Source organism: Sander vitreus, chromosome 4, assembly GCF_031162955.1.
Source record: "Sander vitreus isolate 19-12246 chromosome 4, sanVit1, whole genome shotgun sequence".
Lineage (NCBI taxonomy): Eukaryota > Metazoa > Chordata > Actinopteri > Perciformes > Percidae > Sander > Sander vitreus.
The window spans coordinates 4,820,755-4,839,835 of record NC_135858.1 but is presented as its reverse complement, the minus strand read 5'-3'; the positions used below and the strand labels follow the sequence as shown (position 1 = coordinate 4,839,835).

At 42.8% G+C, this 19,081-nt stretch overlaps 2 protein-coding genes across 3 annotated transcripts; one reads left to right on the top strand and one right to left on the bottom strand.

Moving 5' to 3' along the window:
* The first annotated feature begins 771 nt into the window (after window positions 1–771).
* On the top strand, window positions 772–3,217 carry LOC144516490 (ras-related protein rab7). Of its 2 annotated transcripts, none has more exons than XM_078247823.1 (5): window positions 772–905; window positions 1,187–1,313; window positions 1,425–1,643; window positions 2,185–2,310; window positions 2,453–3,217. In XM_078247823.1, exons 1-5 carry the CDS (start codon window positions 850–852, stop codon window positions 2,465–2,467), a joined length of 543 nt encoding a protein of 180 aa, XP_078103949.1. In that variant the 5' UTR covers window positions 772–849; the 3' UTR covers window positions 2,468–3,217. The 2 variants fall into 2 exon arrangements, with proteins under 2 accessions (XP_078103949.1, XP_078103948.1); XM_078247822.1 differs by having other exon boundaries at window positions 2,425–3,217.
* A 992-nt stretch (window positions 3,218–4,209) lies between these two features.
* hcfc1a (host cell factor C1a) lies at window positions 4,210–18,375 on the bottom strand. The gene is made up of 28 exons (XM_078247820.1): window positions 18,214–18,375; window positions 16,832–17,032; window positions 16,116–16,264; window positions 14,881–15,041; window positions 14,576–14,784; window positions 14,262–14,346; window positions 14,032–14,138; window positions 13,110–13,289; window positions 12,776–13,012; window positions 12,504–12,652; window positions 12,227–12,406; window positions 11,919–12,140; window positions 11,428–11,532; window positions 11,098–11,314; window positions 9,774–9,910; window positions 9,522–9,669; window positions 9,221–9,441; window positions 7,759–8,842; window positions 7,528–7,673; window positions 7,233–7,361; window positions 6,731–6,938; window positions 6,193–6,468; window positions 5,996–6,102; window positions 5,777–5,911; window positions 5,501–5,686; window positions 5,068–5,365; window positions 4,909–4,972; window positions 4,210–4,800 (listed from the first exon to the last, which is right to left on the bottom strand). The coding sequence occupies exons 2-28, from the start codon at window positions 17,025–17,027 to the stop codon at window positions 4,761–4,763; spliced, it is 5,376 nt and encodes a 1,791-aa protein (XP_078103946.1). The 5' UTR covers window positions 17,028–17,032; window positions 18,214–18,375; the 3' UTR covers window positions 4,210–4,760.
* Window positions 18,376–19,081: the final 706 nt, after the last annotated feature.

Sequence of the window (19,081 nt, the reverse complement as noted above, 5' to 3'; positions counted from 1 at the left end):
ATAAATGCACACTAGTAATCTTCTACATAATTGCCTCTCTGAAAATGTGGAGCAACGGTCTCAGGTCGAAGTAATAAATAAAGCTAATATTTGTGTTTTTATTTCTGCAGAACAATCACCTACTACCTTCTGTCTGTGTTCTGTCGTGACTATCTATGTGTTTTTGCATTACTGGAGTGTTATCTTTTATATATAATTGTTTCCAGCCTATGCTTTTATTCTGAAATCAGCTGTGCCTTTGGGTTGTGGTTGTGACTTAGACAGGACAGAGGTCAGCTATGTGCCAACCAGACAAGCTGTATGGTACCCTCAAAGGCTGTTTAAAATACTGGAGTTTCAATTAAAAAACATGACACTAAGCAAAGTGCCACCGGTGGAGCTCAGGTAGAACTGGACACTTTAATTTCTTGAATAAAGATTTACCCACTAAAATGCTCCGTTTGCTTCATTGAGGACATTTCTGATGGTGGTTTAGAAACATAGGCTGAAATGACATATGGTGGCCTTTTAATTTAATTGGAAGCCTTTGAAACAACCTTGGGACTTTCATGTTCATACATTTTAGGTCAAATATAATTGAACAGCTAATTGTAAATAAAAATAAATAAAAATAACATTCTTTTTTTTAAGACTTTCCTTTTGGGATAGTAAATAGTGGGACTCAGTATTTGTAACATTATGGCTACGGCCCTGATTAAAAACACTTTGGCCTACTGCTACCGGTCTTATAATACATAGGCCTACATGACTGATACTAAGACACACCTCAAATTACAGAAAGGCAACATTCCGAAGAGCTCTTGAAGGCAGCAGCAGCTGAAGCTCCGGAGGAAACAAACCTCAACAGACATGAACGACAGAAAAAGTCCGGTTACACTGAAAATAATCCTCATAGGAAGCTCCGGGTAAAGTCGACTAGCTGATTCTTTTTTTTTAAATCGAATTCCACCTTTTGTAAAGTAGTAGTAAATCGAATTACTGCTCCTCCGACAGTTGTTTCACTTTCATTTACTCCTTAATTTACTGTTAAGACTGAGGTGTTTAATTCTCATATTGGATATTTCCAAAAGGTAGTATTCAACGGTGCAGTGAGAAAAAAGGTGATTTGCTAAATGTCTCTATGAGGAAAGAGAGATTCCAGTGTGTTGTGTCTTATTAGGCCTACTTTATGTGTGTATTTACGCAGGGTGGGAAAATCCTCCTTCATGAACAGATATGTGAATCACCGCTTCACCAACATGTACCGGGCTACGATAGGGACTGACTTCCTCTCCAGAACAGTCAACATAGACGAAGACACGGTCACCCTGCAGGTAGCTCCTCTGTCCACCTGTCCGGCTAAAGTGAATCACAACCACACATCCATGCAGGTACACTAATAGCCTACATGCTAACAGTATAAGGGGATATAAATCTTCCCTTAGATCTGGGACACAGCGGGCACAGAGAGGTTCCAGTCTCTGGGTACACCTCTGTACAGAGGAGCTCACTGCTGCATGCTGGTGTTTGATGTCACATCCAGAGCCAGTTTCTCTGCCCTGGTGGAGTGGAGGAAGGAGTTTCTGATCCAGGGCGAGCCTCAGGACCCATCCGACTTCCCTTTCATTGTACTGGGCAACAAGACTGACCTGAGCAACCGGGAGGTCAGTTAGGGTGTCACCCTGTAATAAAGTATCAAAGAGATGTGAAGTAGTAACCACTTGGATTTAACTGGTGTCATTTGAAAGTTGATATGAGTAACAGTATTTTTTTTACAGTAAATTGTATTTACACTCTTTCACGTCAGGAATTTCCAATCAAATAGGCATTTGTCTGACGGATTAATCGATTAATTGAGAAAATAGTTGGCAGATTAATAATCTTCATAATTTAAATAATTGCTGCAGCCCAAATCACAGCCATAGACTGTTAATATTAATAAGTAATATATACAGTCTATGGTCACAGCCAATATGGTATCCATTTTTAAATGAATACACATTTAACGGATCCTGCTACACTGTAGGGTTGCTTTAGTATGACAGTTAATGGGGGGTGTCACTGCTTTTCACCAAACATTTGTACAGCACACATATTGTTTACATCTTTATTATAGAAAAAAATGTGTGACTTTTTATGTGCCCTGTGCTGTCATGTCAGCACTGTTTAATGGTTGTACTATGAATCAGTTGTCTTTCCTTGCAGGTGTCTGGCAGGAAGGCCTTGCAGTGGTGTGAGGAAATAGGAGCAGAATACTTCGAAGGAAGCGCAAAAGATGATCTAGATGTGGAAAAGCCATTCTTGAGAGCGGCTCAGAGCGGCTTGCAACAGGTGATTCAGTCACTTTTTTTCCTTTTCTTTGTAGTATAAAGAAAAAAGAAGCAACATCTCTTTATGTTTAACATGTTTATTTTTTGATGATAAAAGATACATTACTCCCTACAGTACAAAAAACACACATTGGAAAATACAGGACATTTCCAGATAACCTGCAAACAGCCGAGAGAAACTCGCAACACCTGTGAGTGCTGAGAGCAGCACTCGTCCCAGTGTGGGAGGAAAAGTTCAGAGAGACCTCGGCACTGCTGATGATGACCTATCTAACGAGGGTGCAAAATAGTGACCCAGCAAAGGTACTGTGGAAGGAAAGGACACAATTGTATACCACATGGAGAGAGGAACAAACTCATTAAATGTTTTTTTTTTTCTTTTTTTGAGAACCTTCAGCTTATGGTCTAACTTAAGGCATCACTACTAAAATACACTGCTTTTGCATGCATGTCTAGTTTTGTTCAACAGACACACTGACACACACAAAATTATGAATGCATATGAAGAGAAACTTCATTTCTAGAAAGAAATTGGGAGAAACCACAAAACGGAAACCAAGGTGCCAGCTGGAGAAAAGGCAGCAAGCGAAAACCTTGGCTCTGATCTTCCTGGCTGTTAACATCACAACTGAATCCACCCTTACAAAGTAGATATACACTCATGTCCAGTCAGAAACCTCCTCCCTGTACAAAATCTTGTATTGTAATAAACCTAGCAGTGACTTGGACTCCTACAGTGAATCAGCTTGACAGAAGCAAATTGGAACCATAAGGGACACTATATATATTTATATATATATATATATATATTTGTTTCTTTTTTAAGTAAAGACACAAAAGGCAATCAAGAGATGACCGACATGTAAAAACTGTTTGTTACAGGTAATTATATAAAAAGGCCAAGATGTTTTGTTGTTGATTTATTCTTACTCTATGAACGAACTAATTTACAAGCGAGTACACTCCGGCTATGTAAGCTTTTGTCCCAAGGCATCCCCATTCGAAAGACATACGGATTTACACATCACAGTTAGCTTGCACACCATCTGTAGTCTGAAATACAGAGCCATGGAAGGAAAAAAATTAAAATTTATTAAATGGATTCACATACATCAATAGGATAGGGAAAATAGGTCTACTTATATAATTTGCCATTCTAAAAATTAAAGAAGAGGTGAGACAAAACATTCATGAGCATAAAAAGCGCAGGACATCTGATTGGGGATATTAGGGGAAACGTATGAAAAGATCTGATGTTATTTTCCTCATAGCCCATGAAATTCATGTTTGGCAAGCAAAGCAACACAAGCATAGGGTAGTAAACAAAGTAAAACTCTCCTCTCTCTGGGTCCACTTAAAAGTTCCCTTCAGTCTCAATAACCTGTGGGGTCTACTTGGAACAAATACAAGTCTTTCTCTCATTACCATCTGTTAACAACGAGAACATACAACCAACTGAATGAAGATTTTTAAAAAATATAGTGGCAACTTCAACATAGCCACCAATCTTCCCACAAACACAAACTATGGGGATGAACAACGGTTAAAAAAAGTGATGTTTTTAAAAATGCACACAACATACACATACACACAGGAGAAAAAAAAAGCTTAAAAAATACAAAAATAAACTACACAAAAGATCTTCTGCATCTTTGCTTGCTAATTTTTTGGGAAGATTTTGCAAGATTTTTTTGTGTGCTGCAAGTCTCAGTCCTAGCAAAGTCTGTCATTCATTCTCTACAAATCTCTTCGTCATTTCTTTTTTGTCCACTTTGAAGGGTCGGCCACCAGTCCTCATCTTGGGGTAAAAAGCGCACAGTAATGACATTACCAGGAGACTTGAGTCCTGTATGATGAATACAGACTCAGTTCTCAAAGCAAATTTGTTTATGAGCAGGGAAAAAAATTATGTCCTCTGTCGTTGAGGACAAGTGCTTTATTTGTATCCATACCGATTTTTCCTCTCATCTAAACTAATGGCTCCCCAGCCTTTTTCAACACTGTACATCATTTTGTGTAGTCTCTGTCTACATCCCCCCCCAGGATTCACAAAACAAAGAAAAGAAAAAAAGGTAACATTGCGCTCAGGCTCCCAGTTTGTGAAAGATGTAAATGCTTCTCTATACTGCTAAACTACTGAAACAAGCCAAAAATAGATGTTAAACGATGGAAAGGGATGTGACTGAAAAAGATAATGTGCTTCTAAGTTTGTGTTGCTCTAAAAATAGTACAACCAACAGAACGAGGAGGGTTTTTATCTACAGAAAAATCTCTCAGATTGACTTTCATCTCGGCTTCATACGGTTGTTCTGCCTCCATTGCTGTCTTGCTCTGAGACTTGAGAATGGAGGATGAGATTAGGATGAGGAGGAGGGTTGAAGGTCAGTCTTCCTGATAAAAGGACAGCAAGTGGAAAAAGGGCAAAAGACTGGGAGGGGTCTCTGGGCAACCTCACTGGTCCGTCCTTGCTTTCTTTGGACCAGTAGCCTTACTGCAAGAGCACACATGAAACAGGAATAAGTATTGCATGTTTTGTTCATCAGTGCCATGTTAATGTCCAGCCTGTGTGCACAGTATAAAACATGCATACTGTACTTACGTATCAGGAGAGGTGCCTGGTCTTTTGGGGGCTGGTTTTGCAGAGGCAGCATCTTTGCCAGATTCTACAAAGCAGATAAATTGTTAAAATATATCAATTTATCCAATTATGAATTGCACACCAATATTTGAGTTTTAGTTTGTGAATCTGTGTGCTCACCTTGCAGCCATCGAACTTGGGTGGCGGGACCGTAGCCCTTCTCATTGCGGGCGGCAATGCGGAAGATGATGGCGGGCTTGGTGGTGTAGTCGATGTGGGCGTTGGAGAGGCTGGACGACTGCACCAAGCAAGAGGGATTGGGTCCACAGTACACGCGCATGAAGGCTAGCTGTGCTGGGGTGGAGGCCTTGGCTTCAGCTGTCTGGTTGCTCTGGATGGCCAAGTACACAGAGTACTCGATGATCTTGCCCGACGTCACTGAGGGTGGCTCCCAGGTCAGGTGGGCACCATCTGGGCTCTGCAGAGAGACAATAAATGATTACTACTCAGTACCTGAAAGCATGGCGCATGAGATCAGCTGGTGTCATGTTTAACAAACCTGTATGTCAAATCCACAACAAAACAAGGAAAATGGCTCTACTGGTGTGTTTACCTTGCTGATTTTGATGGCGCAAGGTGCCCCTGGGAAGCCTGGCAGGCAAGTCTTGAAAGCAGATATCTCGGAGAAAGATCCACGACCACAAGCGTTGATTCCAGCAACACGGAACTTGTAAGCTGTTCCAGGCTGCAGCTCCATTTTCTTCATCTGGCCGTAGTCTGGCATGACGCCAGAGTCATCCTACCAAACACAGAGACGAGAGATGCATTGAGAACACCAACACTAACTTACATTCATCTAAGCGTGAAAGGAGCCTCCTGAGACACTTACATCTCCATGAGAATCATCTCCTGGCATATAGAAGTGGGTGACAACCATATTTGTCACTTTAACAATTCCAACATCAAACCACTGATTCTCTTTTTTTACAACAGGCTTCACTGGGGTTGGCTGAGGGGCTTGCTTCTGTAAGAAAACAAAATTATACATTGTTACATTTCTCCTCTCTTTGACCTAGCTGAACAAGCCAGATGTTGTACAATAACTCACCTCTCCCTCGATCCCATTGGCGACCTCTGCTAGAGCAGCGGCTGCTTGCAGCTTGGCTGGACTTGCCACCGAAACAGAGGGTGCAAATGTGCTTGATGGAGCGAGGGCTGTGGTGTAAAAAAGGAACAATACAAAAAAGTCAATCTACTGTACAAAGACATTCAAAGGAACTATTAAAAAAAAGCAAAAAGTCTCACTCTCAGCAGTAGTACGTGGCAGCAGTGACGCCACAGCACTGGTGACAGCGGCAGCCATCTCATTGTGTCCATTGCTCTCGACAGAGGGGTCGTTGAGGCTGTCAGCAGGGGCGAGGCCTTCAGTAGGCAAACTTGTGTCCATGGCAGCCTGCTGTGCAGCAGCCTGAGCCTCCTGCAGCTGCTGCTGCTGTTGGACCAGTGCTGCAAGCTCCTGCTGGGTCAACATGATGGGGATGTTGGTGGGTTGCTGGCTCTCTCCAGTGGAATTGCCCTCATCTGTCAACAGAAAATATTTAACAATTCATCCAACATGACAGCATCATGAGAAACTCTAAAATAATTGTGGAGGTTACAGTAGTTGCAGAGCTCGAGCCAGCTGCTACAGAGCACCATCCTGTTAATTGTTAGTAATATAAATGTATCTTTCCATGCCTTTTCCCCACTTCCGACTACAGACAGACCTTGAGCTCACTGTTCATAATAAAAGCAAAACTAAGTGTGCAGAGAAACCTGACTGTACCGGACTGGTTGAACTCACGCATTACGGCTTGCTGGGCTGCCTGGAGGACAGCCTGGATAGCGAGGGCCTGGGCTTCCTCAGTGGCTGCTGCCTGAGCAGCGGCTTCTGCCGCTGCAGTCACAGCCAGCTCCTCATCCGACAGCCCTGTCCCCATGAGTGTGGCGCCCTGACCCTCAGACATCAGCTCCGAGGGAAGATTCAAGGCTGTAGATGTGGCTGCTTCTCCCTGAGAGAACACATTATAGGTCATATACACTTAATACATCTTTTCTTTTATTTATTTTTTAAATATTTGTTTTGGGCATTTCAGCCTTTGATGAAAAGAACAGCTAGATATGAAAGGGGAGAGAGAGAAAATCGTCACAGGTCGGACTCAAACCCTGGACCTTCTGCGTCGAGGCATATACCTCTATATATGTGCACCTGCTCTACCAACTGAGCTAACCCGGCTACCACTTAATACATCTTTGAATAAATGGACTTTGAGCCAACGCTGACTTTGACATTAAACTGAATTTACCTCCACTTGTGTCTGCATAGCGGTGGCTCCCTCCACTGCAGGTGCAGCTTCTGCTGATGCCGTCTCATCAGTTTGCATAGGTTCCTCTGTGGAGCTGGGACTCACACCCTCTGTGATTGATGAGATCGACTAGAGAGGGACAAAGACAAAACATTGGTCACAATGGTAAATTATGTTTCTCTCACATAATGCCATCAGACTCAGACATGCAGCCTTAAGACAGACATCATCTGTGACTCAGCAGTGATGGTTAGATCTTTTGTTAATTCTGTTGGTAAATTAGTGCATTTCTTACAGGTACAGATGGTCCAGGGGCTGGTGTAGACTGAGTGACAGTAGTGATGGCCCTGCCCTGGGGGGTAGTAACTATGCCCGTTGCTGCTGTAGAGGCCACTTCTGTGCTGCTGGTACCTTCTGCACCCTCCTCTGTCTGCTGGGCTGCTGATACAAAAACATACTTTAAGTTTGACTTCATACCAATAAATTCATTTCCCATTCAATATAATTACAGTAAATGTGGGTATACCTGTGCCTTCGCCTGTCTCCATGCTGCAGGTGGCAGTGGTGGCTGTGTTGGTGGTCCCAGTTTCGTGTGTTTCACAGGGTGGGTTGGAGCAAACCGTCTGGACCTGGCCTGTTGCTGTGCTGGTCTGGTCGGCACCCATGCTGGAGGTGGCTGTGGACTGGGTGTTGGTGGTCCCAGTTTCGTGTGTTTCACAGGGTGGGTTGGAGCACACCCTCTGGACCTGGCCTGTTGCTGTGCTGGTCTGGTCGGCTTCCATGCTGGAGGTGGCTGTGGACTGGGTGTTGGTGGTCCCAGTTTGGTGCGTTTCACAGGGTGGGTTGGAGCAAACTGTCTGGACCTGGCCTGAAGCTGTGCTGGTCTGGTTGCTTCCCATGCTGGAGGAGGCTGTGGACTGGGTGTTGGTGGTTCCCGTCTCGTGTGTTTCACAGGGTGGGTTGGAGCACACCCTCTGCACAGTGCTCGTCTGGCCTGTATTCATGTTAGATGACTTGGTGGCTGTGTTGGTGGTCCCTGTCTCGTGGGTCTCATAGGGTGGGTTGGAGCAAACTGTCTTGACCTGGTCTGTCGCTGTGCTGGCCTGGTCGCTTCCCATGTTAGCCGATGCTGTGGTAGCTGTGTTAGTTGTCCCAGTTTCATGGGTCTCGCATGGTGGATTGGAGCACATGCGCGGTGCAGACATGTTTGATGATGCAGTTGTGGCTGTGTTGGTTGTCCCCGTTTCATGTGTTTCACATGGCGGGTTGGAGCACACCTGTCCTACTCCAATTGCAGCAGAGGAGGTGGTGGCCGTGTTGGTGGTTCCTGTCTCGTGGGTCTCGCAGGGTGGGTTAGAACAGACCTGTCCTGCTCCAATGGTGGCAGATGAGGTGGTGGCCGTGTTGGTGGTTCCTGTCTCGTGGGTCTCGCAGGGCGGGTTAGAACAGACCAGGGTGACGGTCCCAGAGCCCTCTCCAGCTGATCCAGCCTCAGTAGAGCTGGGCTGCTCAGAGGTTGGCGAAGCCAGGATGGACACTGGTAAATCCTGCACTGGTTGAGCTTCTACACCGCTGGGAGTTGTGATCAGAGTAACCTGGGTGGGCTGGTTCTGGGCAGGAGACAGTAAATCAATTTAAATGATCTTTTAAGCTGGGCTTAGAGTACACGAGTTTTAAAACAGATTTTGAAATTGTTTGCAACACGCACAAAAAGAGAATCTTGAGATATTTTTCTCTCCATCCTCAAACATGCACACACTACAAGAGTTGAAAAAAATGGCGCATCGCACACTACCGGACACTATTAAGATTATCGTGCCAGAGGAAGCAATGCACCACCTTACATGATCTCACGGGGAAGCAGATGTAAACAAAATGGAGACCGATTTGGAGGACAACTTTCTTTCCAGCAGTAAAATACTTCTTTAATGTCCTGGTGACTTAAATGCTAAATACAACCTGAGGGGCATCAATCTACAGGCTCTTACCTGCACTGTCATGGTAGAGGAGGGCAACGTGGAGGCAGAAGTCAGGCTGGTTTGAGCAGTTGACACAGTTATGGCAGATGGGCTAATGACCTGGCTGGACAGCGTAGCGATGGTTCCCAGTGTGGTGATGGGGGTGACCAGAGAGGCGTTGGAACTGTCCACCGTGCCTCCTGCCAGGCTTGAGGAGACTGTACCAGTGACAGTCCCAAGAGTGGTAACACCTGGAAGCCATTAATAACATAAATGTGATACAATAATAAATCGAAAACAAATCACAAGAACATTAACAAGTTATTCTTACCAGTAGTCCCCTTGACAACCAGAGTGGTAACAGTGGGCTTAACAGCAGACACCGTCACTGGTGTAACAAGTCGAACACCGCCAACTGTGCTCATAGGCACAGTGCGCAAAATAGTGCCAGGTTGCCCAGGAGCACCCTTCAAAACCACCTAAAAACCATGCAATTCACGATTAGTCTCCTCAGGTGCAACATACATGGGCAGCACAACAAAGATGATATCTATAAAAACTACTACACAAACAGTCAGTTTACCTGTGTCAGTCCCTGTTGGCCGGCTGCAGTGCCAAGTTTGGGCACTGCAGTGATGATTTTACCAGGAGTTCCAGTGGTCATCACCTTTGTGGTAAGGATTGTGATAGGCGTTTTCATGCCTGCACTGCTTGTCACACCTGCAAGGACAAAAGCATGTATGCCTGAAGTAAATTTTCATCTACTAGGCCCAAATACTAGACCTTGGTTAAATAACACCTGCAAATAATTGTGAACATTTGTTTTTATTCATGCCAACTGCCAAAACATTTCAGGAAACAATACATCACTACTTCTGTTGTGGCATGCCATCACTGCTCATCTGGAAATTCAACCAGATGACAACAAACATCTCATTTGATTGAGATGTTAATCTGGTTCAGGTTTTGTTTAAACTCTAAACAAAAATTGTATGATTACTTATTTTGTTGTACTATTCTCAGTCACAGATGTGCAGGCTGTTGTAGAGCTGGGCAATATATCCATATTATATCGATATCGTGATATGAGACTAGATTTCGTCTTAGATTTTGGATATCGTAATATGGCATAAGGCTGCATTACAGTAAGAGATGTCATTTTACTGAACTTACCAGACTGCTATAACTGTTCTTTTATTTACATTTACCCACTTAGTCATTATATCCACATTACGGATGATTATTTATCAAAAATCTCATTGTGTAAATATTTTGTGAAAGCACCAATAGTCAACACTACAATACCGTTGCGGTATCGAGGTATTTGTTCAAAAACAGTGATATTTGAGTTTCTCCCTATCGCCCAGTCCTAGGCTGTTGTGATATGTAGTTGTGACACGTGATGTGAGTAAACACGAGTTTAGACCTGTGGCAAAAAATGTTATTCTTAATTATGATAACAAAACAATTCATAAGATTGCTTATTATTACTTATTAATTCTACAAGGGAAATTTCATATCCATAAAGATACATTTTCTAAATCTTGGCCAGCTATTTTTTTTGTCTATCCAAACTATTAATAAGAAAAGTGTTTATATAGCTGTTATAGTGCAAGATATTTTCAAGGAAATGTGATTATATAGCCTACATTCCATTTCACCTTTTCTTTGTATTGTATTTTCTGTAATTTTGTATTGTTTTCATTTTTTACCTTCTTTTTTTCTCTCTGTGTATTGAAGTGCCTTTCTTCTTGAGTTTTATTTTTTTTATCATTAAGTAAGGTTGTAATGTTCATTGGATGGAAATTAATATCTTTTGTAATATATTTTGTAAGTATGATGCCAAATTGTTCAAACACTAACATTTGTAAAAGTATGCAAATAAAAAGTATTAAAAATAAAAAGACCTGTGGCTCCAGGCTGGGTCATGATGGCCGACATGGGGATGGTCTTAATGATGGTGGTGCCCTGCTTAGTGGTGGAGGGAGAGACACCGCTGATGTTCAGTATAGTGGGCTTGTTTCCTGTGCCTCCTGCCTGGGAAGTGGTGATGATGGTCGTGGGCTTGCCATCTGCGGAGGTCACTAGTTTCAGGATGGTGCCGGCTGGGAGGGGACCTTTTGTCTGGGGAGAGGCACATGTTATACACACCATATGGAGAAATATACCTGGTGCCTGTCTCAGGAGTTTTAAGCTACCTCCTGTTTTTTTTTCCTGCACTCATGCAGATAGCTGACCTGTATGATCTGTGTGAGAGGGTTAGTGGAAGCCTGGCCTGTGATAGCTGATGTCTGCACTGGCTTGGTTTGTACCACAGACATCATCTTGCCGAGGTTGGAGATCTGCCGACATAGGAGAGAGATTCAAGTTCATGAGTCACCAGAAAACATCGGACAGCACAGGGAGTTCAGTGGGAAGGTGGACCACTGGTAGCTTTACAAATCATTTAAGCCCTAACTGAGTGCCAGTCATGCAGATCACAAACATCATGCTCCCCGTTTTCTTACTAGAATTCTCCAACAGTCACTGTAGGCCAACCTTTACTCCCTCCCCCACTGGTTCAAACTCAGTGCATGTTGACAAGACATAAGAAACAAACACACACTAAGTGTGAAAAAGCAATTTACAGAACCCATAATTTACAGCATTTATGTGAAAGCACCAAAGGGTGCTCTTAGAGCAGTGTTCCAGTATCATATTGTGCTACAGAAGAGTCCTGCTTTCTTACCAGAGTGCCACTGCTGCCCATGGTAAGAGGACTCTTGACCAGGGTAATGGTCTTGGTGACTCCTCCTACCACAGTGGTTACCACTTGGGCCTGCTGTGCCACTGTGACTGCACCAGACTTGTGCACAGTGATGATGGGTCTGGTGTTGGTGGGAGAGGATGCAGTTGCTGTGCCCACCTGGGCTGCAGCTGTTTTCAGCATCCGGGTGGCCGGGTTACTGACCTACAAGCACAACATTATTTTCAGAACTGACCTGTGACAGACAGGCACACAATGTTAGTAATCAGAATGTTTAGTGAGATCTGTACCATGACTGGAGAAGCCATTTTCATTGTGGTTGTGCCAGGCGAAACGGCTACTGTTTTGAGAATGGTGGCACCTGCAGGAACATTGAGGACAGTGCCTGCAGAGGGCGGGATCTTCTGTGTTGCTGCAGCTGCTGCAGCCAAAGCTGCCATGCCACTCATCTGAGGGCTGCTCCCAATTGGCTGGAAAAAAAGAAAAAACATTTTGGACACATTTAGTCATCTGACAATGATATATACATCACACAAAATCCTCAACATGATAGAAAATTGCTCATACCGATCCTTGGGTGGTCTGGGCAGGCACTACCATTCGGACACCTGGCGGAAGGGATGTCACAGTGACAGGGGATTTCCCAGGCTGGCTGGGGCGGACTGTGACAACAGATGTGCCCGTGGCAGACTGTTGAGCTGCAACCTTCAAGACCGCTGTAACAAAAGGGAACTGACTTTATGGGCAGCGTTTTTGCAGTTGTTGAGCTTCCTGGTGTAGTGACAACAACGGACATGGAAGAGTTGGAAAAGAGGAATCATTGGTCACTAGTGTAATACCTGTCTGGGGTAGGTTCTGAGCAGAGAGTGCTGCAACAGCCGGTGAGGGGCTCTTTGGAGAGTTCACAGGCTGCACGGGGGTGGCACTCATGGCTGGCGAGGCTGGAGTAGCAGGGATGTCATATTTCTGCAGCTGTAGTAAGTAGGTGTCAGCAGTTGAGACAGCGCCCCAGCTCACCTCAAGAGAGTTTGTGTTGGCACGGACTAACTGCACCCTGGCAGGGGCGTGTGGACGCTCTGGTGTGTGTTTGTTGGGGGGGGGAAGAATAAATGTAACAACAATTGACACTAAATTGTCACTCTGAATTATAAAACCATGTTACAGCACACCTACCTGTTTCGAGGTACCAGAGGTCTTTACAACAGACTTGGTTGTTCCAAGCTTTACGATAACCATCACGGCCACTCCAAACATAGAGTCTGGAATTGATGGCTACAGCACAGTGGCCAGCACGGGCCCTAGGGATGTTATCTTCAAGAGTATCCATCAATACGGTCTCCCAACACATGGAGTCTACAGACACACATATGGTACAAAAATAAATATCAGTGAAGGCAATTTTACTTTTTTTTTTTTAAAGATTATTTTTTCGGCATTTTCAGCCTTTATTTTGACAGGACAGCTGAAGACAAGGCAGTCCCTCCAGGATTTCGCAATCGCGCCAATTCAACCAATCACCGTGACTTTGGTGCGACTCGCAATTTTGACCAATCACTGCAACTTTTCCGCAAATTTGACCAATAAGAAGCGGCTGCGGTTTCAATCCTGTCGGCTCTCTGCAGCGGGCAAATTATTTTTTGTCTTAAATCCACCAGCCATTATCATCTTATACCAACATTTGCATTTCCTTTTTGGTAAGGTTACTAGGAAAACTCAGCCCATAGTAATTTTATTCTCCCTGAAACAAGTTTCCTTTTTATTTTTAAAGAATTATTTATTTATAAAAAGAAAAAGAAAAAAAACACACGCAACTTTTACTGTCTCCCGCAACTTCATTGCAACAAACAAGACATCTCAACTTTTATCGCAAAAGGTACCAAAAGGCCGTGAAATTCTGGAGGGACTGGAAAGGGGGGGGGGGAGAAGAAGAAATGACATGCAGCAAAAGGCCACAGGTCGGAGTCAAACCCGGGCTCGCTACGTTGAGGAGTAAACCTCAATATATGGGCGCCCACTCTACCAACTGAGCTATCCGGGCGCCCTGCTCAAAACATTTCAAAGTGAAATCTAGTGTAATAAATAGAGTTAGACAAACCTAGATTTAGGCAGGCAAGAGTGTTTGTGCACTTCCACTCCTTCTCGTGTGTGGCCACTTTGACATCATCCATTACCAATGGAACCCATCCTCCAAAAACATACATCCTGCACATTGAGGAAAGGAAATCAGTGAGATGCTGCTACCAAGCACAGCCTGTTCTTCTGGGAATTCAAACATGATAATATAACATTTAATATTTCATTGCTTAGGTGCAGTAGTTTTCTCACTTGTTTGTGATGGTAGTGGCAGAGTGCAGACTTCTGGGGAGCGGTGCTGTCCCGCTTACTGATGGTTTGTTCCATGTGAGGGTATCTGTAGACAATGACCAGCAGTAGGATGTTATACAAGAGCCCCTATGTATTCTGACATGCAGCCAGATTAATTAAAGTACAATAGGCAAGGCAAATTCTCACAGATCATTGTCAAACACTTTTTATTCTCCCTCCTCCCTTTGGTCTGATTGGGTGTAAATAGCAGCACTGTCTGAGTGGCCCCAGCTAGGGCATTCATAATTTTTGTACTCAGATTTTTAGAAACCTACCAATGTCAAGTGTCCACAGATCTCCAAGGCGGCAACCACTCATCCCTCCATAGATTATGAGGCGAGATTTCCTGCTCGTCTTTTCTGTGTATACCACAGCAGTGTGACTCTCACGGGGAGGAGGCAGAACTCCATATGTGATTGGAATATCCCATCCAACCACACTGGAACCTGCACGAAGCTCAAGTGTGTACAGATCATTTAGGTATCTGAGAATGAAAAACAGACAGAAGTCACACTCATGTTGCTTGTTGAATTAGAAACCACATGCTTTAAAAAGGGCCCCGCTGGTAAAACCTCTGTACCTGGGAATGTTGTTTTTTGGGTCCTCGCTGTCATTGGCTAGTCCACCAAACAGATAGCATTTGTTGCCAACAAGGGAAAAACTGTGGCCAAGACGAGGACAAGGAGGGGGGCCATTCTTCGGGTTTTTTGCTTTCAACTTTTTCCATTCCCATCTGCTGGCCTGTAAAATAAAATGCAAACATACAATGTTACAACAACATATTATCAATTGATTAGGTCATAGCACAAGCTGTAAAAAAAATTTCCTCATTCCCTATTCTGACAAGGATTGATAGGATTTTGTGTCAAAACCATGACTATATCAGAAACAGAGCATACTTATAACTTAACTTCCATCATTTTCATTAATTTTTTTGGCATAGTTCACTTGTCAGAAGCAGAATTATTGAAGATTATTGAAGTTATTTGCTTCTTTAGACTGCTCCTTCCGCTTCAAAATGTGACTTCACCATAGTTTTTAAAAGCAACTGCTGAGTAGTATTTAGCCAGTTACTGGAACTTGGTGAGCCCTCTGAATTTTGTAAATCAAATCAATTCTGAATCATTCAAGAAAGAATCACCATGCATCTAAGAATCTATTTTTCTTCCTCACACTTAACAGCTATTCAAGGAAGATATTGTGAAATGGGGTTAGACTGAAACCTTTGTAATGCATTAGCCATTTACTAGTTATTTAATTCTAAAGTGTGCAGTTGGAATTAACAGACTCAATGGCACCACAACAACTAAGCAAAACACCATCCAGTCTTTATTTGATAAATCACGATTCATGTTTGCATTTAACTTCCTTCAATGGCTTAACATCACTGTCTATAGCTGAACTGCATGGAGCATTCACAGCAACATGCACAGCAGTGGAAGCTAGAAAGATGGAATAATTTGTTTTATTTGCCTGTTTCTGCGATTAATGTAAACAGCTACACCATCACATTGAAACTTTTCAAACTCCTTTTCTACATCATCAATATCTGATGCAGACAGTCAAGCTCAAATACAGTCATGCAAAAGTGCAGAGATAATGTCCACGTTTACAATATGAACAAGACAGCTCACACATAAAATGTTTGTATTGTAAACATATTCAACCCCGTTTTATGCTTACATTAGCTACAATAACACTCATGAAATATATCTAAATTAACTGATTGAATCACACACTTAATTCAGAAACATTGCATTATCTTAATGTGCAAATTAAAAACTAAACTATGGTTATTTTCCATAGACAAATTACCTGTAGTTCATAGAGATCGTTGCTGTACTTTCCATACTCCACCATGCCACCGAATACCAGCAATCTTGTGCCATCACAGACAAAACCATATGCAGCACAACCAGGGGGAATATCACCACGGACCGCTGGGATAAACCACTGGTTTGTTGCTAGAAATAAAGCACAATTGATAGTGACGTTCCGTTGAGGCTTACTCATATCAAATCATTCATATTATTAAGGAAGCTTATGTTATGACCTAAACATGACTGTAAATTCCTGACTAGTATATCCTCTAAACAACTCTCTTATTAACATTAGAACATAAACCAAAATCTGCATTTACGTTTTGGATACATAACGCAAATATGTTGAATTTGTCTGTTCTTATTGGTTAATGTGCAGGAAATTGGAGCAGAGGATATACTTAAACCAACCAGCATCATCCATTTTATTTTAGCCCGCCTTTTTCAACGTGCATTAACACCCTTTCTCCAGCAGATGGGGCCGCATTTAATCAGACAAGGACCTGATTGGCCTGCTAAGGCCTGGACCCATGGCTGTACCTACTTAGTTCTGTACATCACGAACCGATCTTTAGAAATAAAATAGAATCGTTTTAAGTACACAATGTGAAAACGCGTTGTATATTTTTCACATGTGCAGATTTGTTAAGTAAAACATTATGCTTGGTGCAAAAAATATCAGTAAAGTTATACATGCAGAGTTCATCTTACCAGTGTTGTATACATGTAATTCGTCCACAATCCCTTCGTTTCCACCTCCAAAGACAACCATAAGCTCCTTTATAGCTACAGCTCTGTGTCCATGCCTGGGCCGGGGCACCGGACCGGACCATCCCAGGACCCGTTTCCACCGCGGCTGCAGAACCGACGCCATGGTCCCAGACACCGCGGAGCCAGGGGCAGACATGATTTCTGGCAGAGAGAATAATAAAGGAACATTTGTCTAAACTGCTGGAGTAATCGTGATATTTCCCCGTTAAGGACAAAGAAACTCATCATCAGGATCGACCGTGAACTGTAGCTAACTTTTGTAAACAGTTTAAGCGGTTGTAGCAGCTGAAAGATAATAGTTAGCTTTGATTAATGAACACATTCAATTAAAAAACAAACAAATGCCGAGTATACGGGTTTCGAGCAGCTGCTAGTTTGTAACCCTTAATATAGATTTGACGTTGCAGTTGCGCAACAAAGAAATGCATAGAGTTTTTCATACACCTAAGTTTTGCCATAGTTGTTTCTAACCATTGAATTCAATCCATGGAAGCAGCCATCTTGTAACCAAACAAACCCCGCTAACGCTATTGCCAGGCTGAAAAATGGCGGAAGCGAATGAAAAAGAAAAATAGATGATAGCTAGTCAACCTTACCAGCAAAGAAATACACTAAATTAAAAACAAATTCGATGAGCTAGTAGCGGGTCAACAAAGCATAAGAATACATAGTTTCAACACAAACGTAATCCACAGTTAAAACTGTTAGCAGGAGTCGGCTATTTTCATGCTTCTCTGGGAGTCGCCATATTGTAGCTAACAAGCTTAGCATTCTCTGCAATCCCTTTAGCGTATTTATTAACAATACAACGATATTTGAAGCTTACTTTAACAGTTGCAACAGTGTGAGAACCACGTGCCTTAACTCCCATCGAACAATGTATTGAAATTTACTAAAAATGAAAGCCCAGTCGTAGTATCCAAATTGATTCTAACGTTAGCTATACTCAGTTAGCACTAGCGTCTAGCTAGCTAGCTAGCTGCTCAACCTAATTTGCCAAAGCTAACAGCGTTAGCTACACGGCTGGCATCTGTCAATGCGTCGCCACATTTTACAGTTAAATGCAAGGCTATTGCATTTTATTTAGACATGCATATTTTACCTGATACAAATGAGGCTGCAACAGCACTCTTAAAACGCAGCTAAACTGAGTTAAACTGCATAAACGGAGTGTTATGATGTTTCATGCCGTCTCTGGAAGCAGCCATCTTTTCAACAATCGGCCTAGTTCTACAGCTCCCACAAGAAAAATGGCCGGGCGGTATGCCACAACAAAACACAACAAACCGAAAAAGGCGCAAACATTTCAGAATTTAACTTACTTATTTCGATGCAGTAATTGCAAAAACACTGGTATGTGGTCGTATCTTGCGGCAATAATCCAAATTCATTCGATTTTTGAAGAAGTATTTCCTCTCATGCCTGCCTGGAAGCTGCCATCTTCTTGACAACCAGAGGCGGAGGAAAATGGAAGAGGGTTGGCGTCACCCAAAGTAAACATGGCGACAGAGAACCGCTCGCTAACGTTTTCCGAGAGAAATGCATGAACGTTTTGGTATTTGCCACTGTAAATAAGCGAATGATGATCTGTATAGCGAGGTGCTTTAAATAGCACTTGAAACCTATTTAAAGTAAACACATCACGAGTTTTAGCTAAATACAACAAGTTGCACTAGGCTTATTGTCCCTTACTAAAGATGGCGACATCTGTGCTGAACCCACTTTTCTTTTAATATTGTAGGGAACGCTGATTTTATTCCGATTTAAACCTACTTAGATATGCCTATATGTGCACAATAATAGTGTAAAAGCACTAATTTATGGATTTAGCGCTCACACTACAGTTGCCACGCCCACACCCACCATCAGTACGTGCGCCCTCCACTGAAACAAGTACTGCATTACTATCGACATCAATTAACAAATCGTCCCTCTTTATTTTACTGTAACATGTCCAGACGCATTTCTCTGCTGGACTCACGCTGAAAAGACAAGAAAATGCTCTAAAATGTGGAAGTTTTGGAAGATTATTCAACTTCTTAATCAAATTTTGGTTTGTGGAAATATAGCCATGTGTTTTTGCCAGCAAACTAAATGGCAGTAAAATATTCCCCAATTAGGCTATAGGCTACTTTAAAACTCTATATGATAAATTAGGAACATTATTGTGCAATACGGGAATGTGGGTTT